We start from the raw sequence: 24,870 nt of genomic DNA on the forward strand, positions 1-24,870 counted from the left end.
CCTCCGGTGTGTCTTTCCCTTTAGCTGCATAGTGTCACATAGTAACTGAGAATCTTGGGAGTGTCGTTCATGGCAGCACATGCTACATTCAGCGGAATACCTAGATCTGTTTCAGTCTGGTTGAAGAGCCTGCGTGGTCTCTTGACTTTTTAAAGAGCAAGGGCACTTGCAGGCATTTTAAAAACATCTATCCACAGCATTCTCCTTTTCTGAAAACATATGTTTATATCCTTTATATCAGGGGTAGTCAAACTGCGGCCCTCCAGATGTCCATGGACTACAATTCCCAGGAGCCCCTGCCAGCGAATGCTGGCAGGGGCTTCTGGGAATTGTAGTCCATGGACATCTGGAGGGCCGCAGTTTGACTACCCCTGCTTTATATCCTACTTATCCACATGCAGCCAGCTGGGAGGCCTTGAGCCAGTTCCAGTTCTCTTAGAGCAGTTCAGAGCCGTTCTTTCAGAGCTCTCTCATCCCCACCTACCTCACAGGTTGTCTGTTGTGGGGAGGGGAAGGGAAAGCAGTTTGCCAGTCACATCGGGACTCAGGTAGTGAAAACGGTGCTTCTCTTCTTAAGTTGTTGCAGGCAGGTGTTCCCACCAGAGGTCCTTTCACAAGGGGATCTGTGCCTCTTCACTCGAAATTGCAACAATCTGCCTGCTAGCATCTAAACAAACTGGAAAAAGCCTTTGTCGACACAATAGATGATTTAAATGTCTTGCCGACCCATTGTATCTTAGCCTCACCGGTGTCCCTTTTACCCACGGAATGTTAAAAAAATGTGTTTTGCTTACTATTTTTTTGACCATTTTAATAAATCGGATATCTAAAGGTGAAAGGTCTGCTGCAGATGCCAGCCTCCTAGGTGTCTGTTCCTCCGCCCGCGTGTTTTACAGCTCGCCACCGAGCGACAGAGATCAGTACAGCCCCCCCCCCCCCCCCGGAAGAAAGGGCTGGTTGGAGAGCGGCCTCCCGAGCATCAGTCTCCGCGGGGCTCCCTTCGCGCCCGCTCCCGGCTCCCCACCCCCAAAGCCTGCCCTGAGCTGGCAACCGCAGTCTCTGGACCAGCCTCCGCCACCCCCGGCAGGTGTCCCGCCCTCCGCGGCCGGCCCAAGCGGAGCTGCCAGGAAAGCAGGCGGCGACACGCCGGCGCTGCCGCTCTCCTGCACTTGCCCGCCCGGCGTGCTAATCGTCGCCGGCCCCGGGGAAGCAGCAGCAGCAGCAGCAGCAGCAGCAGCCAGGGCGGACGCTCGCCTTTTCTCTCTCCACTTGCTCTGCTGCGGGCGGCTCGTCCAGGTAGGCTGGCCGGGGGGAGGCGGGCGGCGGCGGCCCGAAGGAGGGGGAGCGAGTGGGTGGCCCAGGCGCAAGAGGCGAGGCGCCCGGCATCCTCCGCTCCCGCGGGAGCTGCTGCCCGGGTCTACGGAGAAGCCGGGGGTGGGGGGCCACCCACCACTCATCCATTCATCCATCCATCCATACCTCTGCGTTTGGCTTTCTGGCTGAGAGCATCCACCCTGAGTCCAAACCACCCGTTTTCTCCAGGGAAATTGATTTCTATAGTCTAAATGTGATTCCAGGAGAAAGAGGCTCCCTACTTGGCTCCTTCCCCCCTTCAAGAAAAGAAAGAAAGAGCTTGCCTCCCCCTTCTGAACTACCCTAACCACGTGCAGAACACTTTTCTGTTTCAATAGGGAGGGGAGGGGGGGAGAGGAAGACCCGAGTTCAAATCGATCTGAATTCAACAGGATTGACAATGGAATAAAAAAAGTAAGTGCAGACTCTGCCCTGGTGTCTTTACCCTCTCAGGATCTAATGGCTTCTGGTGTCCCTTCCGTGAAGAAGAAGATGGAAGATCCGGCTTCAGAGTAAGAACTTTATCCAGTGCTAGTCTGGAGGGTCAGGGATAAATTGGAGTTGTGCAGGAGGTGGGGTTTGAAACAGCCCTTCTGTAATTTATCCTCAGCAAAGTGCTATTTCCAACAAATAGGATGTAAGAAGAAGAGTTGGTTCTCATATGCCGAGTTGCCCCCAACACTGCCCAGGCCCAGCATAAACCTGCCACAAACACAGTTGGTTCAAAGCGGCTTCCAGTCGCCTTCCCTTTCCCCTCCCCACAACAGACACTCTGTGAGGTGTTTGAGGCTGAGAGAGCCCTAATATCACTCCTAACCACTACAGCAAACTGGCTCTCACTTTTGGGTATTAACCATCTTGTCTGTCTGTCTTGCATGCTCGCTTTCTCTCTCTCTCTCTCTGATATATGATCACTCTGTGGCCTTCCCAAAACAAAAGTTGCAATGTGGTGGTTTTCCATGGCCAGTTTGGTGTAGTGGTTAGGAGTGCGGACTTCTAATCTGGCATGCCGGGTTCGATTCTGCCCTCCCCCACATGCAGCCAGCTGGGTGACCTTGGGCTCAACACAGCACTGATAAAACAGTTCTGACTGAGCAGGAATATCAGGGCTCTCTCAGCCTCACCCACCCCACAGGGTGTCTGTTGTGGGGAGAGGAAAGGGAAGGCGACTGGAAGCCGCTTTGATCCTCCTTCAGGTAGAGAAAAGCGGCATATAAGAATCAACTCTTCTTCTCTCTGCGTAGCAACCTGGATTAACCAGTTTCCCCCGTTTTGCTTCTGCAATCTGATGAGGGACTATCAATTAGCTACTTTTTTTCAGGTCATTGAAACAGTATCTAAATACGACCATGAAACTTTGTACGTGTTTTGGAGACTCATCATCCCTATGTGTCAGGGGTAGTCAAACTGCGGCCCTCCAGATGTCCATGGACTACAATTCCCAGGAGCCCCTGCCAGCATTCGCTGGCAGGGGCTCCTGGGAATTGTAGTCCATGGACATCTGGAGGGCCGCAGTTTGACTACCCCTGCTATAGGTGATGGAGGGAGCACCGTAGGTAGATAATATCTCTTGTCTCCTTCTGGCCTCCGGGGCCAAGTGAACCTGGACTTTGTCCACATAAGAGTGTGCACAGGAGCAACACGCTGAGATGTCAGAGTTCTTAAAGGCTAGAAGCAGTAATTCAGATTGATACGAGACTGTGCTGGGTAACAACGTCTGTGTTGTGGATTCATATTGCCCTTTTCTCTGGCAGAGAGGGAGCGATCTCCCTTCCCAATCCTCACCTGGAGAAGATCAAAGAGGACTTCCTGTATCACTTTGCCCTTGGCACTGCGACCCATGATTTCCCAGCCTTATTTGGAGATGTAAAAGTAAGAGAAGTATTATGTCCCGTGGGATTAAAAATAAGCCTTTCTTAATGTGGCCCACTCTCATTCTGTGCTTTGATATACCTTTGATTTCTGAATGTTAGGAGTGAATGGAAGAATGGGGCACTCCATGACTCCCCTTGGCATTTCACAGTATCAAAGGACATCTTAAGCCTGGTCTGTGGCTTCTAGTTCCATATAAATGTCTCATTCTGTAACTTCAATTAGGGGTCCAGCACGTCTGGTCACCACTGCTGCTCTCAGGTTGAGCTCTTTGCATGGTGCGGGCAAGGGTGCGGACAGCTCCAGTGAGCCTTGGTGGTGGTAGCTGTCAGCTACCACATGGGCACTGTTCATGCATATGCTCCTCACAGACTCAGACATGTGGTCTCTCTGTGGTCTTCTTTATTCACCTTTTGCTCTGGCCTAGGAGAAATAGCAATTGCCCTAAAAGTGAAAGGACATGGGGGGGGGTTTCATTGATTTTCATTGAGGTCTTCTTTAATTTGCCAAAAGCAGAAACTGGCCTTGTTAAATGTGTTGTTTAAAGCAGCAGCCCCTAACCTTTTTGCAGTTGAGGACCACCTCCCGGGGTGGGGGAGAGCCAGCGGCCCAGATGCCACGCACATGTGGCAGCCGCGTGCAAACGCACATGCACAGAGTTGCAGCACATGTGCGTTTGTGCCAGCAGGGGGCAAAAACGCGCATGCGCGGCAGCTCCGTGCATGCACGTTTGCATTCGCTGGCATGCTGGCGGCTGTGCCTGCCTCTTCCCCCCCCCCGCCCCCCCGCTCTCACAGCAAGAAGCTAGCCGGGCCGTGAACGAAGCTAGGCGGGCCGCAGACCAGGGGTTGATGACCTCCGGTTTAAAGTTTTCCCTGTCCATTTCTTTTTTCCAACGATCCAACACATGCAAAAATCCTACATCAATAGACCCATTTTGTTTTGTTTTTTAAATCCCTAACATTTAAATGACGAAAAATCTAAGCAATAATAGAGCTTGTACACCAATGATGGGGGAAGGAGAGCAGAAAGTGCAAAGAGGGAGGAACAACCTCAGTATGGATGCAGAATGGCCTCTGAGGGGTAGAAAATGGGTGGAGAGGGGGAAATCCGAAGGAATTATGTATGCTTTTAAATTACCTTCAATTTGGAGTTGAAGCAGGGGGAGGGGGGGGAACGGCACAAAACCATTCTCAGAAATTTCAGGGAAACAGTGACCAAAAAGCCAACTGAGCACTGAAGGGAGGAAAACCAACTAGATCTTGCCATGTGGAATGGCAAAGTCCACTTACAAATGATGGCTGGAGTGGATTGAAACTGCATTATTTAGCCTGTGTGAAAGCATCCTTAATCCTCTCTTGTCTTGAAAATTCTGCAGTGGGGTCACCATCAGTTGGCTACTACATGCGGGCAAACAAATAAAGCTGTGCTCCATGACATAATTGCAATGGAAATACATGAGGCTGGAAGCCATTTGGGTGAAGTAACTTTTCTGAAATGCCGTTTGAGGTCTTAGTGTTACTCTGGTATAGCCTTCTGATGGTTCCACTCTCTTGATTTATTGCTCCACTTTGTTAGTTTGTCTGTGTCGGAGGAAGTCCCTCTCGGATGAAGAACTTTATCTCCTTCATTGCGGAAGACCTGGGAATCGGCAGCCCCAGTTGTGACCATCCCAATATCTGTGCCGGAACAGATCGCTACGCCATGTACAAAGCGGGCCCTGTGCTGTCGGTCAGTGTAAGTATGCTGAAGCTTCATATAGATTCATAGAAACATAGAATCATAGAGTTGGAAGAGGCCATTCAGGCCACCCCCTGCTCAACGCAGGATCAGCCCAAAGCATCCTAGAATCATAGAATCATAGAGTTGGAAGGGGCCATTCAGGCCACCTAATCCAACCCCCTGCTCAATGCAGGATCAGCCCAAAGCATCCTAGAATCACAGAATCATAGAGTTGGAAGGGGCCATACAGGCCATCTAGTCCAACCCCCTGCTCAACGCAGGATCAGCCCAAAGCATCCTAAAGCATCCGAGAAAAGATGTGGTGCCTGTGCCCATCAAAAGGGCAACCTTCTTTAGATTCAGGTGGGTAGTAATGTCAATCAGAAGCAGCAGAACGAAGGCTGTGTCCAGTGGCACCAACACACTTTTATTCTGGGTATAATTTTTCATGCATACGCACTTTTTCTCATTTCAGCATGGAATGGGGATCCCTTCAATTGCCATCATGTTGCATGAACTGATCAAGCTGCTGCATTACGCCAAGTGTTCCAATGTGATAATGGTTCGCATCGGCACATCAGGTGGAATAGGTATTTCTTGGAATCCCCTTTCACTCCTCCTTTAATGCAAAACATGTCACGTTCTGGTGTGGGAGGATTAATGTTCCCAGAAGAATGTTGTGTTCAGAAAAGGACAATTTACTGGTAAATTTACTGGCCTGAGAAAGATCTGACTGCCCTCCTCCAGAGCCAGGCCTTCTCGGCCTTGGCTCCTGCCTGGTGGGATGAGCTGCTGACGGACATCCAGGCTCTGACAGAGTTGTCAGGATTCTGCAGGGCCTGTAAAATGATGCTCTTCTGGCTTATGATTCAGGCCAGTGTGGTTCAGAAACAAACCAGGCTTCCCTCCTCACCCTTGTCTACCCTTCCCCCTATTACAGCCCCCCCCCACTTCCACCAAAACAGCTAAAAAATCATTCAGAAAGATGATAACTATTTGTACAAAATGGCAGAGGATTTTAGATACTGAAATGTTTAAAATATTTGTATTTTCTTATATGCTTTTGAATGTTGGTTTTAAATGTTAAGCATTGCCGTAAACTGCTCCGAGCTCTTGCAGGGAAGGCGCGGTCAAGAAAGCAGAATATATGAATAAATAAATAACAAATAAATGAAATTGTGATTGTGAAATGTAGAGGCTTTTCTCCCCCCCTCCTTTATTTTATACATAGGTTTGGAGCCAGGCTCTGTGGTGATCACCAAGCAGGCGGTAGATGCCACCTTCAAACCTCAGTTTGAACAGATGATCCTGGGGAAGCCCGTAATCCGCAGCACTGTCCTGGACAAGGGACTGGCTGAAGAGCTGATGGAGTGTGGCAAGGAGCTGAACCAGTTCAACACTGTCACTGGGAACACGATGTGCACCCTGGATTTCTACGAGGGTAATGCAAACCTACTTATCTGCCTATCCGTGTAAACGGTTTTGCTTAGAAACAAAACAGATGGTGAGTTAAAGATCTTCCATTGGTTTAGGCATAAATGAACGTGAAACAATATGGAGAAAGTTAAAATTGGAATATCTTTATCACTAAAAGGTAAATAGTGGGTTTAGCCCCCCCCCCCCGCCGCCGCCGCCACCAAGAGAATAGGATAGACACAAACTGGTTCATAACCCAGTTTGTGCCCCCTCAAATCAATGTTCAGGGGAACATTTCCTGGACCTTTTCAATAGTTGGGTTTGGGGTTCAGACCGTTTAAACAGCAGGACAATCTGCTCATCAGCTGTTTAAATACTCCTCTTTAGCTTCCTGCCTTCTAAATTGAGGGCAACGAAATGTCACAATTGTCTGCTGTGAGGCTGAAATGGCTGTAGCCTTTTTGTCAAGTGCTAGAAGAACTCACAACGTACTTCTGTAAAAAGAAAGCTTTATTGGAAGTTTACTTCGGTCACTATAACTAGCGAAGTCAAATCTGCCCAACAATACAAAAGCAAGCCCTTTTCAAGAGAATTCTCCCACCCAAAACTTGAAGGTTCCCGGGGGGGGGGGGAGGGAGAAGAGCTCCAGGTGCCCAGCTGGGCAATTAGCCAGGGAGTGTTACTTCTGGAGCGTCCTTGGACCGCTTGGCACCCACTGACAAGATAACAATTATTGTTACATTGAGCAGGCTTCACTGTCCGGGTTCAAAAGACAAATAGTTTACAGCAAATCATGATAACAAATGCACAGCAGACAGGTTTCGATTTCAGGCAGACAGCTAATATAATGGGCCAGGGTTACATAGGGGCCCAGCAGCAATAAGCCAAATAAGAAAACATGGAGAAACTCAGGTTAACATAAAAACATGGCAGAGAACAGGCACTGATCCTGACACTTTTTAGTACTCCTTTTTGTTGTCCTCTGTTTGGGGGGGGGTCAGAGGCAGACAGAACTCACAACAAGTCTTCTATGAAAAGAAAGCTTTAATTGGAAGTAGATCTGAATGCTCAAACATCTGAAGTCAAGACTGTTCGATATCGGGAAAGCAAGCAGTTATCAATACAATTCTCCCGCCTAAACCAGCCCTGTTCCCATGCAGCAGTCCTTTGCGTTTGCCCCCCACTGGTTTGGAAGTGAGGCACACAGGGCAGCCGTGCACCTACAGTTCCACATCTTTCCTCAACGTGGGCCACCAGTAGTGCTGGCGCACCAAATGCAAGGTCTTAACAAAACCAAAATGCCCAGCCGCTTTAGAGTCTTTCCTCTTTACAAAATAGTCCCTCCTTCTCTAGGAGGCTGGAACAAAGGCTGGCAAATTCAGGGTCCAGTGCTACGTCCTTTTGGACCCAACCCCCAGGGACGGACCCTCCTCCCTTCACCTTGCTTCATGTCATCATGGCCCAGCCCAACTGGGAGGGGGTAAACACCGTGTCGACCAATTGGTCGCGCTTACAGTCATACTGGGGGAGGTGCGATAGGGCATCAGCCAAAAAGTTCATTTTGCCCGGCAAATGCTTTAGGGTGAAGTTGAAGCGTGAGAAAAACTCTGCCCAACGCATCTGTTTCGCCGACAGCAACCGGGGCTGTTTCAGGGCTTGCAGATTTTTATGATCTGTCCATACGATAAACAGGTGGGCTGGTCCTTCCAACCAATGCCGCCAAGTAGCCAAGTTTCACTGCCGCCACCTCTTTTTCTCAAATCGCCCAGTTTTTCTCCGCCCCCGAAAAAATCTTGGAAATGTACGCCAGCAGGTGCAGCTTCCCTTCCGGCCCTTCCTGGAAGATCACAGCCCCCATAGCTACGTCCGAGGAGTCCATCTGCACCATAAAGGCTTTGCAGGGGTCCGCGTGGGCCAACACGGGCTCAGAAGTAAAAAGGGCTTTGAGGTGTTCAAACACTGCCTGGCATTGTTCTGACCACTCCAAAGGCACGCTCGGCTTAGCTGCCTGCTTTCCCCCCCCCCCTTTGGTTTTCAGCAAGTCTGTCAAGGGGAGTGCCACTTTGGTGGAATGGGGAATGAACGAGCGGTAGAAGTTAGCGAACCCCAGAAAACTTTTCAGCTGCTTTTGCATGCGCGGGGGATCCCACGCCAACAGATCTCGGACCTTCCCTGTTTCCGTCTCAATCCCTGCACAGGAGACCCGATAGCCCAGGAAATCTACGGCATCCCGGTGGAACTCGCATTTTGAAAGTTTAGCGTGGAGGTGGTTTGCCTGCAACCTGCGCAAGACCTCCCTCACCAGGGACACGTGTTTCGTGGGGTCTTCAGAATATAGCAAATATCAACCAAAAACACCAGGGCCCCTTTGTACAACAAGTCATGCATCACCTCGTTAATCAGATTTATGAACACGCCCAGAGCGCCGGCCAGGCCAAACGGCATGACGATATACTCAAACTGCCCCAATGGGGTATTAAAAGCAGTCAAATATTTGTCACCCTCCTTAATCCGGACCCGATAGTAAGCCTCCCACAAATCCAGCTTAGTGAAAATGCGTACCTGCCCTAGGTGGCTCAACAAGTCTTTTATCAAGGGCAAGGGGTAGGCGTTGGAAATGGAGACGGCATTCAAATCCCTGTAGTCTGTGCACAATCGCAGGGTCCCATCTTTCTTTTTCATAAACAAGGCCCTTCTCCTGGCACCAACTGCGCTCTGCTGCATCCGCCCTGGGAGGCTTCATGGCAGCCCCCTTTTTCGGGGTAGAGGTCTTAGGGGGGTTCTTGGCTTCTCACCCCCTAGTTCGGCTGCCACACATAGACGTCTCTTCATTTCTCTGGCTAGACGCAGCCAGCCTATCATGGTCTTGTGCCAGATCCCTGTGCAACCCCTCATGGTAGGCGTGAATGCACTGGTCCTCCCCCCATTGCGGGATGGCCACCTCCAACTTCCGGAACTCTCTGGTGTACTGGCTGACAGTCATGGCTCCCTGTTTCAGAGCCCGCAGGCTAGCCTCTGCCGTTTCAACTTCAAACGGATCTTCGAAACGCTCCCTCATGCAGCGCATGTAGTGGTTGTAGCTTCGGACCTCTGTAGCGATACAGGTTGACAAACCATTTAGTTGCCTTTCCATCCATGCAGCCACCGGTGAACCGGATGTGCTCGGCGGCGTCTTGGAAGGTGTGCCCCACTTCCATCATGTAGGCCTGAAGGTGGACCAGAAACCCGGGGAACGCGTCTGGGTCCCCATCGAAACGGGTTTTGAAACGGTACAGCCAGTGGACCTCAGCCCCCCGGAGGTGTGGCGGCACCTGTGGTCCAACGGGCTGGCCTTCGGGTGGGACCATTCCAGCTGCCCCCGCAGGTTGCACTGCTGGGTCCAGCCTCACGGGTCCTCTCAGCTTCTGGGGACCTGCTCCATTTCCGGGCGGCGGCTGTCCTCGTGGCGGCCTCCCATCCGGGCGCAGGGATTCTGCCGCCCCCGTGGGCATTGCGCCTTCTTCTTCCCTGGGCCCTGGGGGTGGAAGGGTGAGGGCGGCCCCTTCTTCAGGTATCAGCGCCGGGCAATGCAGTTTGGCCAGGAAGAAAAGGGCGGCTCTCTGCGAGTCCTCGCCCAACTCTCCTATCACTGTCATCACCCATTCTCTCAGTCTGATGAAACACCATTGACAACAACTCTTTGAGTGCGGTTCTCTAACCAATTCCCTATCCACCTAACTATCTGAAAATCCAGATTGCAGTCCTTCAATTTATCCATCAGAACATCATGGGGATGGGCCCTGGGGGTGGAAGGGTGAGGGCGGCCCCTTCTTCAGGTATCAGCGCCGGGCAATGCAGTTTGGCCAGGAAGAAAAGGGCGGCTCTCTGCGAGTCCTCGCCCAACTCTCCTATCACTGTCATCACCCATTCTCTCAGTCTGATGAAACACCATTGACAACAACTCTTTGAGTGCGGTTCTCTAACCAATTCCCTATCCACCTAACTATCTGAAAATCCAGATTGCAGTCCTTCAATTTATCCATCAGAACATCATGGGGATGGGCCCTGGGGGTGGAAGGGTGAGGGCGGCCCCTTCTTCAGGTATCAGCGCCGGGCAATGCAGTTTGGCCAGGAAGAAAAGGGCGGCTCTCTGCGAGTCCTCGCCCAACTCTCCTATCACTGTCGTCACCCATTCTCTCAGTCTGATGAAACACCATTGACAACAACTCTTTGAGTGTGGTTCTCTAACCAATTCCCTATCCACCTAACTATCTGAAAATCCAGATTGCAGTCCTTCAATTTATCCATCAGAACATCATGGGGAACCTTATCAAAAGCTTTACTAAAATCCAAGTAAACAACATCAACCGAATTTCCATGATCCAGCAAACCTGTCACTTGGTCAAAAAAGGAAACCAGGTTGGTCTAACAGGACCTGTTGGAGACAAATCCATGCTGACTTCCTTGGATCACCAAATTGTCCTCCAGATGTTTGCAGATCGCTTCCTTTAATATCTGCTCCATTATCTTACCCACCACAGAGGTCAGACTCACTGGTCTGTAGTTTCCCGGGTCATCCTTCCTCCCTTTTTTAAAGATCGGAATAACGTTTGCTCACTTCTAGTCCTCTGGGACATCTCCAGTCCTTAAAGAGGTCCCAAAGATGATGAACAAGGGTTGTGCAAGTTCTCCGGAAAGTTCTTTGAGCACTCTCGGGTGCATTTCATCCGGCCCAGGGGATTCAAATTCATCTAGTGAAGCTAAATGCCTCTTGACAACCTCTCTGTCCATGTCAACTTGCCACCCAGACACTATCTCTTGTCTACTGCCATCTCTAGATGTGCCTAAACCCTTTGACCTGTGGGAAAAAACAGATGTAAAACAGGCGCTGAGCCTTTCTGCTTTCTCTGCATTCTCCGTTAGAGTTTGTCCATCCGCACCCGTGGGCCTATTGCCTCCTTTACATTTGCTCCTCACATAACTGAAAAATCTTTTCTTGTTACAGTGGGCTTCCCTGACCAATCTTAGCTCACTCTCTGCTTTGGCCTTTCTGATGATTGATCTACAGTGCCTAGTAACTTGTGGGTACTCTTCTTTAGAGCTCTGTCCTTCCCTCCTTTTCCTGAACATTTCCCTTTTCTTTCTTAGTTCCTCTTGAAGTTCTCTGTTCAGCCAAATAGGCTTCTTAGAGCTCCTGCAGTGTTTTCGTATTTCTGGGATAATCATTGATTGAGCATGCAATAGCTCTTGTTTGAGTAGTGCCCACCCTTCACATGCTCCCTTCCCTTCCAGCATTCTCGTCCATGGTATGACACTCATCATGTCTCTGAGTTTATTAAAGTTTGCCCTATGAAAATCCAACATCCGCATCTGGCTACAAGCTTCCTTGCCCCTCCCCCCATCTCAAAAGGAATTCCATGAAGACATGGTCACTGCCCCCTAGGGTCCCTACCTCCTTCACCTCATCCACCAACTCTTGCCTGTTGGTCAGTATTAAAGCATCAAATGCTTCCCTGTAAAAGAAGAGTTACAAACTTAGTTTATGCAAAAGAGAAGAAACTACTATACATCCCTTCTCCCTGATACCCAGTTTGCAGAAGTTTGTTCAGGAATGTTGGGTTGAGCAAGCCGCTCAGCTTTTTGTAGGGTCGATCAGGGACCCCAGCATTCTGTCCATGCGTGCCCTGATGCCTTCTAACACTGTCATTTTACCAACCAAGGTTAGTAGAAAGCGGATGGAGAAGGTAGGAATCCTGCCTAGCAGGTCTTCTAATTGATCATGGAAGATCCCGTTAGCGATGCAGATTAAAGTAGCTTGGTTTATGTCTTCATGCCCAGTATATTTTTTGAAAATTACTCCTCTTCTCCCCTGGGCTTCCTCTGTGTGGCTGTGCTTCCTGTGGCCGCCATTCTTTGGTTGTTACCACCTCCTGCAACAGCCATTTTGTGGCTAGACTCATTGTGTCAGAAATCAAAAGGTTACCACAGGCTTGAAAAGTTTGCGACCCTGGGGTGCAATCCCAAAACCCCTCAAGACAGACAAGCAAGAACCCCAGGCACTAGGATAACAATGAAGTTAGTCTTTATTGAGAAGAAGGCAGCATAAGCAGAAACATCAGCAGCAGGTAAGCATTGTTGAAGACAAGATACAAAAGGAGACCAGGCCAGTTATACCTTCAGACCCCACGACCCCTTTGAACCAGATTGTGGTTGCTAAGCCACTTTCTCCACGTTATTTGTGTTTGATCAACCAGAGTGTGAAAATAAGAGCCTAATGGCCAGGTGCTAGGAAGCAAGCGGGATTGTTATGCCAGGCCAGGAGAAAACCAAGTTGACATGAGCCAGACATGATACATGACACCCCTGTTGTTGAGACTTGCGTGTATGTAAAAATCGGCATTTCTTGCGTTCTCCTAGGCCAGGCTCGCCTTGACGGTGCGATCTGCTCGTACAGTGAAGAAGAGAAACTGGAATATCTGAAATCCGCTTATGAGGCCGGAGTGAGAAACGTTGAGATGGAATCTTCTGTCTTTGCAGCCATGTGCAGCCTCAGTGGGCTCAGAGGTAATGGCATGGGCGCAACCTTATGGAACACATCTGGGTCAAACACCTTTTATTTAGACTAGCAACTAAGGAATGTTTATGATACCACTTTGGTTCAGTCACAGTTCTCTCAAAGCTCTTTCAATCCTCTCATCTGACTCACTTCTAGTGGACAGAGAAAGGGAAGGCGATTGCAAGGTGCTTTGAGATACATGGGGCTGGATGACCTTGGGCCAGTCACAGATCTCTCAAAACTCTCTCAGCCCCACCTACCTCATGGGACGTCTGTTGTGGGGAGAGGAAGGGTAGGTGATTGTAAGCCACACTAAGACTCCTTTTGGATAGTTAAAAGCAGGGTACAAAACTCCAACCTTTCTCTGCTTCCTCCTCCATCCTTCACGGTTCTATATATTCTGGCCCCATGCTCCTCAGCATAGTGTCATTAACTGGTAAATGGGAACCCCTCCTTTACTTTTGCCCTGAAGAAAAGCTGGTGGGATCCAACCCAATGTATGTCATTTTTTAACACTCTTCTCAGTGTTACTTTTGAAGTAAACGTTTTGGGACTCTGATTTTGTTTCATGATTTTGCCAAGGCGCTGTGGTATGCGTCACGCTTCTGGACCGGCTAGAAGGCGATCAGATCATCACACCTCACGAGGTCCTGAAGGAGTACCAGACAAGGCCACAGAAGTTGGTGGGACACCTCATCAAGAAGCATCATGGGAAACAGTGACACTTCCCCCTTCAGTTTGTGTTGTCCGTAGGAGCCCAGTGCCTCATAATGACTACGGAATTTATGATTGTTTCTTCCATAAACTTCCAGAGCTGTATGTTATGTTTCCAGCTCTCACTTCCTTTCATATTTAATGACCTTATAGGGATTATTTTTTCATTCATCTTCATGTTTTATAAAATAAAAAGCTTTGAACTGGGAAAATTGCAGATGAGTAGGCGTGTTGCTAAGGAGCCTCTTGTGGCGCAGAGTGGTAAGGCAGCCATCTGAAAGCTTTGCCCATGAGGCTGGGAGTTCAATCCCAGCAGCCGGCTCAAGGTTGACTCAGCCTTCCATCCTTCTGAGGTCGGTAAAATGAGGACCCAGCTTGCTGGGGGGTAAATGGTAATGACTGGGGAAGGCACTGGCAAACCACCCCGTATTGAGTCTGCCATGAAAACGCTGGAGGGCGTCACCCCAAGGGTCAGACATGACTCGGTGCTTGCACAGGGGATACCTTTAGGCGTGTTGGTCTATTGCAGCAAAATAAAACAGGAAGTCAGTGGCACTTGAAGAAACTAACGTATTTTATTCTGACAATTTTATGCTGGAAGAAATGTGGTTTGTCTGTACAGTGCCAATGGCCTCCTGTTTTTCTTTAATTAAAGGGGAAAATTGTGATGTTATATTTTTAAAATAAACATGCCAGTGCAGCTATTCCTAGCAAACTAGAGAACCATTGGGTCTTGATCCAAATGAAGTAAACCAAATCTCAGTCAGTTGTTTTCAAAAATGTGTGTGTGACCTTTTGGCTCCATGGGACATTCAGGGAAATATTCAGTGTATTAAAACACAGCTGATACAAAGCCATTTAGATAGCACTCCTAAGAATAGCCGCAATAGATAAATTAATTGATTACCTTTTTAAAAAGGAGTTAGCAGCCACAAGCTTGGGGCCTAAAAGATAAGTGTGCTTTCACATGGAACTCTTGCTGTACACTACCCCCTCCCCCAGCATTTTTTATTTAGGCTCCCACATGACATCATCAAGTGTTTGCTCACTTTTTGGGGTTTCCCCAGCTCTGCCCCCCATTTCTCTAAACCTGTGCTCCCAGCGTTAGGCTTTTCTCCAGGGAGTCCTTCCTTCTCATGAGGTGGCCAAAGTATTTGAGTTTCATCTTGAGGATCTGGCCTTCTAAGGAGCAGGCAGGGCTGATCTCCTCTAGGACTGACTGGTTTGTTCACCTTGCAGTCCAAGGGACTCGCAAGAGTCTTCTCCAGCCTCAGTTCTTTAACGCTCAGCCTTCCTTATGGTCCAACTTTCACAGCCATACATTGCAACTGGGAAGACCATAGCCTTGACTAAACGCACTTTTGTTGGCAGGGTGATGTCTCTGCTTTTTAGGATGCTGTCTAGATTTGCCATAGCTTTCCTCCCCAGGAGCAGGTGTTTTTTTAATTTCTTTGCTCATTTCCTTTGATTCCCCCCCCCTTATTTGATCTCTTCGTTTTCATACTGCATAGTCTCCCTGCTGTGAAACATTGTTGCCGGTGTTCCTGTAAACATCTTATCTGCTAGCCCGGGGCACCGGCCTGACCAAGGCCGTGCTAACTTCAACACTTTGGCAAGAAGCCTGGGATGGCACCTGGGTGAGAGGGTAGCTCGCTCCCCTTGGGAACACTTGGGTTTGGGCGGGAGAATTGTATTGATAACTGCCTGCTCTTCTGATATGGAACAGTCTTGACTTCAGATGTTAAAGTGTTCAGATCTACTTCCAATTAAAGCTTTCTTTCTATAGAAGTTTGTTTTGTGAGTTTTGTCTGCGCTTGACACTATTCCCCCAGGGGCACACAAGGTAGTAAATTGTCTCCATGATAACCAGGTGCTGGCAATGGGAGACACAGAGGCAAAGCCTCAAAAATTGGAAGGGAAGCTGAAAGTCCTGATGCTTTCAGCAGGCAATTCTGTAGCAACAAGTAAACACATAAAACCAGTGGTCCCCAACCTTTTTATCACCGAGAACCAGTCAATTCTTGACAACAGGCTGCCCTCCTCACGTAAGAAGGAAGTGCGCCCTGGGCTCCGCTCCGGGGCCAAGGCCCTGTCCTGCTTCTGTCTGCGCGGCCCAAGTGTGGCAGGTGCCTTTGCACCCGCTGGCGACCGCACCTTGCTCTCCCCGCCCGCCCCTGCAGTGACCCCACGGGAAGAGGGCAGCCTGGCTCAGTGGGTGTTTCCTGGCCGGGCGCTCGTTCCAAACCTGCATAGTGATCGGCAGCATGGCCAGGACACAACGCAGGCTCTTCTTTTGGCTGTGGCGGCGGCGGCTCCCGGAGCCCAGGCAAGGCAGATCGCAGAGGGCAAAAACAGTGCGGGCGAGAGGGGAGCGCAACTCTTAGCTGAGCCCCCGGGAACTCCTCGCTTACTCGCGTCCCCTCCCTGCTTGCCAGCCAGCCTCCTACCCTTCCCGCTCTCCTCCCCCTCCCGAGTGCTATTCCAGCGAGAAGCTCACCGGGCCAGAAGCGAATTAGTCGCTTCAGCCTGGTTTCTCGGGGCGGGGAGAGTGAGACACGGCTGCCGGTTGCCCGCCACCGAGGCTTTCACACGCCGAGGCTTCTAATCCACACAAGGCAATATAATTATGTCACTATATTGTCTTCTTGGGCCTTTATTAGGCTATTCAATCCCTGGCGTGTTTCACTGAGCAGCCAGGTTAACTCAGTTTACGTGCACAGACATTGTCCCATAATTTTTTTTTGTCATATCCAGCAAACAGCACCACCACCTCCCTTCCCATGTTTCTAACTATATCTATGATGTTTGCTTTGGTGCAGTGTTTCCTGGAAGACCATACCATGTGTCGGGGACCCGCTTGCTAACTGAAAAAAACAGGGTGCCCCTTTGAAGAAAACGTCACGCCAGGCCTGGTGAACGATACAACAGGAACAAGCTTTATTTCAGCAACGTGGAGTCCGCTGGTATGGAGTAAGAGCTTCCACTGAACTCCAGGTGGAAGCTCCCTTTTATACAAAACCCACCTCCTTAGGCTGTATTGCCCCACCCAGTACTTGCGGAGGGAACATGCTGATACAATCATGACTCATGCACATATGCGAGGTTTTCCGGGGTTCCTGATGGCCCATTTTCCTGGAACAAAGGGCCATCTCCGGGCCCTTGTCAAAAGGTGGAGGGGGACATTGAGGTTCTTTAGCGGCCATTGCCACCTCAACGATCGGGTGGGGCGCCCAGCTGCCGGCTTGCCTATGATCACCATGCCCTACCTCCGTGATCGCGGGCGCCTCTGATGGCGGGGTTCGGTCCGGTTCCCAAGCCACCAAGGACCGAACCACGACATTCTGCCCCCCCAAAGGTCCATTCTCCAACCCCCCGGGACGGCCAGGATACCGCTTGTGGAAACGTTCAGTGAGTCGGGGCGCAAGGACGTCCGCTGCCCAGACCCATTCCCGGTCCCCCAAAGCGAAGTCCTTCCATTCCACGAGGTACTGCAACTTCCCCCTGTGGAGTCTAGAGTCCAGGATATCCGCCACCTCGTGGTGCTCCCCCCCCGGCAGGACCTCGGGCGCTGGCGGGGAAACCACGGGGTGCCAAACGTCACCGTCCGGAGTTTTTTTTAGAAGGCTCACGTGAAAGACGGGATGGATGTGCCGGAGGTTCTTGGGGAGCTTGAGCTTGACCGAAACTTCGTTGATCGGGGCCAAGACCTCGAAAGGCCCCAAAAACCGAGGGCCTAGCTTCTTGCTGGGCAAATTCAACCGTAGGTTCCGGGTGGAAAGGTAAACTCGATCCCCCGGTCGGATCTCTTCAGCTGGTCGTCTCTTCCGGTCGGCGTCCTCTTTCTGCGCTGCCTTGACTTTGTGGAGCTGCTCCTGCAGCGACTTCCAGCAGCTCCCGGCACGCTTCCCCCACTCGCGAAGGTCGGCCGATTCCCGGGCGGGGACCTCTCCAAGCTCCGGGAAGTGTCTCAGGTCTGTCCCGTAGACGACGGCAAAAGGCGACATCTCCGTGCTGCTGTGGTCTGCGTTGTTGTACGCGAACTCGGCCAGGGGGAGCAGGGGCACCCAGGTGTCTTGATGATAGGAACCGAAACACCGCAAGTACTGCTCCAGTACTTGATTAACCCGCTCGGTCTGCCCGTCCGTCTGGGGGTGGTAAGCGGAGCTCAGCCCTTGCTCGATGTCTAACAGGCGCAGGAAAGCTTGCCAAAACCGGGACACGAATTGTGAGCCCCGATCGGAAATCACCTTGTCCGGCAGCCCGTGCAGTCGGAACACGTGATCCAGGAACATCCGAGCCAACTGTGAAGCACTGGGGACACTGGCGCAAGGAATGAAATGGGCCTGTTTGGAAAATAGATCTACCACCACCCAGATCACCGTTTTCCCCTTGCTGGGAGGCAAGTCTGTTATAAAGTCCATGGAGATCACTGACCACGGCCGGGTCGGGACCTCGAGCGGGTGCAGCAGACCTTTCGGCTTGCCAACCCCCGGCTTGCAGGTCAGGCAGACAGGACAACCACTGACGTAAGCTTTTGTGTCCCGCCGCAGACTGGGCCACCAAAACCGCCGCCGGGCCAACTTCCAGGATTTTACGAAACCGAAGTGCCCGGCGGTCTTAGCATCGTGGCAGAGGCTGAGGGCTTCCCGTCGTAGCCCTTCCGGGACGTAGACAGCCTCCCCCCTCCGCCAGAGACCGGAGTCCAAAATCAAAGAGTCCCGGAGCTCAGCCAGCTCCTCGTCTGTCCCGTAGGCTGCCACTAGGCGGTCTCGGAGCGGGGCGGTCGCCGGGTCGGGCTCCCATTCCTCCCTGGCCCGACGCCTAGTGACGACCCCCCGTCCCAGCTGCTCCTCACCAAACACGGACCTGGTGCAGGGAGCGTACCCCTCCCCATAATGCGGCAGACGGGAGAGGGCGTCCGCGAGGAAATTCTCTTTGCCGGGGATGTGACCAAGCTTGAAATTGTACCGCGAAAAGAACTCCGCCCACCTCATCTGCTTGGCGTTCAGGGATCGCGGTTGCCGGAGCGCCTCCAGATTCTTGTGATCTGTCCAGACCTCGAACGGCTCCTCTGTTTCCTCCAGCCAATGCCGCCATTCGGTGAGGGCGAACTTAATCGCAAACGCCTCCTTCTCCCAGGTAGACCAGTTCCGCTCCGTTTCGGCGAATTTTCGTGAGAGGTAGGCCGCCGGCCTCAGCTGTCCCGCCTTGTCTCGCTGCAGGAGAACCGCCCCGGCTGCTGCGTCGCTGGCGTCGACTTGTACCACCATCGGCTGGGTTGGGTCGACGTGCAGTAGCGTGGGCTCAGACGCGAAAGCTTGCTTGAGGGCCAGGAACGCTGCCTCCGATTTCTCATTCCAGCCGAGCGCTGCGCTGGGCCGCGTGGCGCGAGGACCTCTCCCCTTGGTACCTAGCAAGTCCGTGAGGGGAGCCACTACGGAGGAGTATCTGGGGATGAAGCCTCTAAAAAAGTTAGCAAACCCCAGGAAGCTTTGTAGCTGTTTCCGGGTGCGGGGCCTTTCCCAGGCCAGCACCGCCTGCACCTTCTCGGGGTCCATAGCTATGCCCTGGGCTGAGATGCGGTAGCCCAAATAGTCCAGGGAGGGACGGTGGAATTCGCACTTAGCCAGCTTCACGTATAGGTGGTTTGCCAGCAGGCGCTTTAACACCTCCCTCACCAGGGTCACGTGCTCTTGGGGATCTTGGCTGTAGATCAGGACGTCATCCAAATAAACAACCACCCCCTGAAACAGAAGGTCCTGCAACACCTCATTAATTAGACTCATGAAAACCCCAGGTGCCCCGCTTAAACCGAACGGCATCACTTTAAATTCGAATTGTCCCAATTGACAGTTAAACGCTGTTTTCCACTCATCCCCCTCCCGGATGCGTACCCGGTAGTACGCCTCCCTTAGGTCCAGCTTAGTGAACAGAGTCCCTTTGCCCAGCCGGGCCAGCAAATCCGGGATCAGCGGGAGGGGGTAAGCGTTCCCCGCTGCGATGGCGTTGAGGCCCCGGTAGTCCTGGCACAGCCGTCGGGACCCATCCTTTTTCCGGACGAACAAGACTGGAGCTCCCATGGGACTGGAAGCGGGCCGGATGAAACCTCGGGCCAGATTTTTACCCAAAAACTCCCGGAGGTCCTTGAGCTCACCCTCACTCATCTTGTAGATGCGCCCTTTGGGTAGTACCGCCCCCTCTGGGATGTTGATAGCGCAGTCCGTGCGGCGGTGTGGGGGTAGCTCGTCCGCTTCCCGCTCGCTGAAAACGGCTGCGAGGTCTCGGTACTCTGGCGGGACCTCGGGCTCTGGTATCTCCTGCTGCGCCGCCGCCGCTCCCCTGGGACGCGCCGCCGTCCTCTTGTGGCTGGAATTCTCGTGGGGGACCCGATGCCGTGCACCCACCGTCAAGTCGAACTTCAGGGTCCCCGCCCGCCAGTCCACCACGGGGTTGTGTTCCTTCAGCCAATCCAGGCCCAACACCGCCCGATATCCCGCTACGGGGACCTGGATCAGCCACCGCAGCTCTTGGTGGTCCCCTATGTGGATGGCGATAGGACCCACCTCCTCCCCGAAAGGTCCCCCCTGAATCGGGCTGCCGTCCATCTGGACGAAAACCAGGGGAACCTTCCGAATGCGCTTCGGTAGCCCCAAAGCCCGGGCTATCTGGGGGTGGACCATGCTGTGGTCGCATCCAGAGTCCAAAAGAGCCTCCCCCACCCAACTTAGTCCGTTCTCCGGGTTCCGGAGCTCTAAAATTACCACGTTCGGAGGTCGCGCCTCATGCTGTAGGGGTTTTCCCTCGCACCGCGGGACCTGCTGCCCGGCGCCGTCTACAGCAGGTCCTGGCCGTTTCCCGTCGCCTGGGCGCTTCCCGGTTCGTTGCGGAGGTCCTCCGCCCGGCGTGCCTGCTGGGGGCGTGTCGCACCTCCCCCCTGGGAGAGCCCGCGGTCCTCCCCCCCTTGCCGTTGGCACGCTGCTGCGAAATGTCCTGACCCCCCGCATTTCAGGCACAGACCTTCCCGGCGTCTCCTTTCCCGCTCGGGGTTCGGGGGTCGTTTGGGGCGAGAGTTGTCGGGGCCCGGTCTCGGCGCCTCGGCTGACCCGCCTTTGGCCTCCCGGGGGGGTGCGGCGGCCCAACCCAGGCTGGCTTCCAGCTTGGCGACCACAAAACACCACCCCTCCAGTGTAGACAGATCTTCTTCCGTCCCCTTGATCACGGCCCATTCCCTGAGCTTTGGGTTAAGGCCCTCCCGGAAGTACTCGATTTGGGTCTCCTCGTTCCAGGAGAACACCTTGCCTGCTTCCCTCCGGAAAATGTCTATATAGTCCATAACCCCCCTAGTACCCTGTCGAAGTCCCTTGATCCGACTCTTTGCCTTGTCCTCAGCCTGGGGGTCCTGGAATCGTCGGCGGAGCGCGACCACGAAGTCCTGCAGGTCCCGAGTTGCCGGGTCGCCGCGCTCGGCCAACCCTAGGTACCACTGACCCGCCTTGCCCTGGAGACACGAGGCCACCCCCCAGACCAAGTCCTCGGAGTCCTCATACCGGTCTCCATACCTCCGGGCATGCGTCAGCGCGTGGAGGAGGAACTGCGGGAGGTCGTCCGGCGTCCCGTCGAAACGCGCCTTAAGCTCTGGGGGGGAACGTTTTGGAGAGTAGTCCGACCCCCTCCGGATCCGGGATTCTCGGCGTCCGCCGTCTCGTCCTGCTCCGCTCCACCGGCTACCAACTTGCCCAACGACGCCGTGCCGCTCCCTGCCTTGCACGTCGCTCCTGCGTTGGTCCGGCTCTCGCCGCCCCGTCGGCTCACCCGCTCCCCCGAGATCCTCTGCTGTCTCGCCTCTCCGCTGGCCGTCTCGCCTACTCGGGACTGAAAACTGCTCCGGGTCGGGGCCCGGGGCCCGCTCACCAGTACCGGGCTCGTCCTCGTCGCTGGAGACGTCCTCACTCGACGCGATCCCCTCCGCCGTTGTATTACCAGTCCCTCCGGGCCCGGCCCGAGCTTGCTCACGGGCTTCAGCTGCCTGCAAGCGCCTGGCCAAGTCCGCCATGGCCCGCCGCAGGTCCTCTAGGGATTCCTCAGGTCCTACCGGGCGAAGCGCCTGCCTCAGCTGGGTGTCCCAGGTTGGGGCCAACCCCCCAGACCTCGGCGCGCTCCCCGCCGTGCTTGGGAACCCCATGGCCCGGCGCCTTCCCTTGGCTGCCGCTGCCGAGGGTCTCGGGGTCCCGGACAGCTGCTCCTGGCCCCCCGATTTTTGGAGGAAATCTCCCGGGGACATTAAACTCATGTTCCCGGGGTTCGTGGGGGTCGAGACCGCCCCGTTGCTTGAAAACGCCATCTCTGGATCCGTCCCGATAAGCGCTCGGATGCGATGCCGACCCTGGAGTTCGGTGGGAAGCTCTTACGATGTCGGGGACCCGCTTGCTAACTGAAAAAAACAGGGTGCCCCTTTGAAGAAAACGTCACGCCAGGCCTGGTGAACGATACAACAGGAACAAGCTTTATTTCAGCAACGTGGAGTCCGCTGGTATGGAGTAAGAGCTTCCACTGAACTCCAGGTGGAAGCTCCCTTTTATACAAAACCCACCTCCTTAGGCTGTATTGCCCCACCCAGTACTTGCGGAGGGAACATGCTGATACAATCATGACTCATGCACATATGCGAGGTTTTCCGGGGTTCCTGATGGCCCATTTTCCAGGAACAAAGGGCCATCTCCGGGCCCTTGTCAAAAGGTGGAGGGGGACATTGAGGTTCTTTAGCGGCCATTGCCACCTCAACGATCGGGTGGGGCGCCCAGCTGCCGGCTTGCCTATGATCACCATGCCCTACCTCCGTGATCGCGGGCGCCTCTGATGGCGGGGTTCGGTCCGGTTCCCAAGCCACCAAGGACCGAACCACGACACCATGTTGGCTGGGAGAAACTATGGAAAGATGTAGAAATCCCTACTCATATAATTCACTCATAATGGTGGGCTTTTTGCCTGAGGGGGGAAAACTGTTATAGGGCTAAAAGTATAGCGGTATTCCTACAGCTGGTTAGAAAAACAAACAAGCTGCCCAAACATTTGCCAGCTGGGATGGAGTTCTGCTGGAGGTGATGAGGAAAGGTGGGGGGAAATCTTCTGTGTGGAATCTCCTTTGCCGCTGTGAATTGCCTCTGCGCTGACAAGGAGGGCTAAGCAAAGAATCATGTCCTGGTGGAAGAAAGCCAAGAAGGGGCCAGGCAAACCACCTTTAGGATGCCCTAACCTGGATAGGCCAGGTAAGCCCGATCCCATCAGTTGGCAACCCCAAGCTAGTATTTGGATGGGAGACCTCAAAGGATGTTCGTGGTAGTTCCTCCCTCTGAATTGCCAATGGAGAGCCAGCTTGGTGTAGTGGTTAGGAGTGTAGACTTCTCATCTGGTGAGCCGGGTTTGAATCTGTGCTCCCCCACATGCAGCCAGCTGGGTGACCTTGGGCTCGCCACAACACTGATAATGCTGTTCTGACTGAGCAGGAATATCAGGGCTCCCTCAGCCTCACCTACCTCACAGGATGTCTGTTGTGGGGAGAGGAAAGGAAAGGTGATAATGGAAGATAATGGAGCAGATATTAAAGGGAGCAATCTGCAAACATCTGGAGGACAATTTGGTGATCCAAGGAAGTCAGCATGGATTTGTCTCCAACAGGTCCTGTCAGATCAACCTGGGTTCCTTTTTTGACCAAGTAACAGGTTTGTAGGATCGTGAAAATTCGGTTGATGTCTTGGATTTTAGTAAAGCTTTTGACAAGGTTCCCCATGATGTTCTGATGGATAAATTGAAGGACTGCAATCTGGATTTCCAGATAGTTATGTGGATAGGGAATTGGTTAGAGAACCGAACTCAAAGAGTTGTTGTCAAAGGTGTTTCATCAGAATGGAGGGAGGTGAGTAGTGGGGTTCCTTTTAACATATTTATTAATGATCTAGATGAGGGGGTGGAGGAACTACTCATCAAGTTTGCAGATGACACCAGATGGGACTATCTCACTCCCAGATGGGACTATCTCGTTGCAGAGAAACAAGCTCAGGGTTCCCATTGATTTGTCATTGTCATGAGTTAAAATTTCCATGAAAATAAAATGTTCCTTATGTTCGTTGTTGTGGCGTGTCTGTATCTTATTTTGAAGGGATGTTTAAACATTACCATAGTGACCAGAGAGCGTTAGGGCAGTGGTTGAGAGTAGAGGAGTAAACTACCCCCCCCACCGGGCCTCAGTAAAAGGCGTTGAGTGGTCCCCGGTGTTGAGTGGTCCCCGGTGATAAAAAGGTTGGGGACCACTGACTTAGGGGACTCATCATCATGATATCATGATATCACTCATCACCTGGGGGGGACTCATCATGATATTCTGGCAACTTTTAAAGGAGTGGTTCAATCAAGTTGCTACGGATGTCTACATAAGCAGGGCAATGGAACAATATATGCTCTCTTGTATCAGTTTCGCCACTCCCACAAAAACATTGTCTCAGTGTAAGGGGAATGTTCTTATGGCGACCCTCTACAAGAGCTGAAGGCAAGACAGAGCATCTTGCAAGGGTAAATGCTCTTGCAATATAATTAGGCTAACGCTCTTCTGGTATGGAGAGTCAAGGCTGTTTTGCCACTGATGAAGGCACTGAAAATGGAAAACAATTTAGAGACCGTTCTGGCAGAGTCCAAGTGTAAATAAAAGAGGTAACAGAGACTCTTAAACTTTTGATCTTTAAGCCACTGGACAGATTCTTTCTCTCTTTAATTTTCATGGGAGATGCACACCTCAGGACTTGGCTTGGCTCAGCATGGATTGTGAATGTTTCAGTGCCCAGATGCAATCATTCAGCATCTTACTCTTAAGCGCAACCTTCAACGTTACAAACTTTTATGGTCGTAAGGATCCATGGACAGAATTGGCCACCTCCCGGTGGTGGCTGGAGATCTCCAGGTGACAGAGATCTCTTCACCTCGAGAAAATGGCTACTTTGGAAGAGGAATTCTATGACATACCCCACTGCAGTCCTTTCCTTCCTTGAATCCTGCCCTCCACAGGCTGTACCCCCTCCCAAATATCCAGATTTTTTCCATCCCAATGCTGACAACTCAAACCCCCCCCTTCTTACAGCAGAACCAAATGCTCCCTATGTCCTAGTATTTGGACAGCAAGCAAATCCTCACTGTGATGTCATGGGCCAAATGGCCAATCATAATTACTGTCTGATTTGGCCCTCAATGTCACAGTGAGGGGAACTATA

The 24,870-nt window shown here is 52.2% G+C and overlaps 1 protein-coding gene across 2 annotated transcripts; it reads left to right on the forward strand.

Annotated features, from left to right (window-relative positions):
* Positions 1-947: 947 nt before the first annotated feature.
* UPP1 (uridine phosphorylase 1) lies at positions 948-15,400 on the forward strand. 2 transcript variants are annotated; one of them, XR_013225437.1, is made up of 9 exons: positions 948-1,296; positions 1,807-1,865; positions 3,108-3,225; positions 4,804-4,962; positions 5,423-5,537; positions 6,179-6,388; positions 12,760-12,906; positions 13,481-13,838; positions 14,123-15,400. XR_013225437.1 is itself a non-coding variant. In XM_077303714.1 (8 exons), the coding sequence occupies exons 2-8, from the start codon at positions 1,813-1,815 to the stop codon at positions 13,618-13,620; spliced, it is 942 nt and encodes a 313-aa protein (XP_077159829.1). In that variant the 5' UTR covers positions 948-1,296; positions 1,807-1,812; the 3' UTR covers positions 13,621-15,400. The 2 variants fall into 2 exon arrangements, 1 of the variants encoding a protein (XP_077159829.1); XM_077303714.1 differs by having other exon boundaries at positions 13,481-15,400.
* Positions 15,401-24,870: the final 9,470 nt, after the last annotated feature.

This window comes from Paroedura picta, chromosome 11 (assembly GCF_049243985.1).
Source record: "Paroedura picta isolate Pp20150507F chromosome 11, Ppicta_v3.0, whole genome shotgun sequence".
Taxonomy (NCBI): Eukaryota; Metazoa; Chordata; class Lepidosauria; order Squamata; family Gekkonidae; genus Paroedura; species Paroedura picta.

Coding starts and splice junctions, on each gene's coding strand:
- UPP1 (XM_077303714.1), top strand. CDS start 1,813: ATGGCTTCTGGTGTCCCTTCCGTGAAGAAGAAGATGGAAGATCCGGCT. Junction 4,963..5,422: donor GCCCTGTGCTGTCGGTCAGT/GTAAGTATGCTG, acceptor TTCTCATTTCAG/CATGGAATGGGGATCCCTTC. Junction 5,538..6,178: donor CGGCACATCAGGTGGAATAG/GTATTTCTTGGA, acceptor TTTTATACATAG/GTTTGGAGCCAGGCTCTGTG.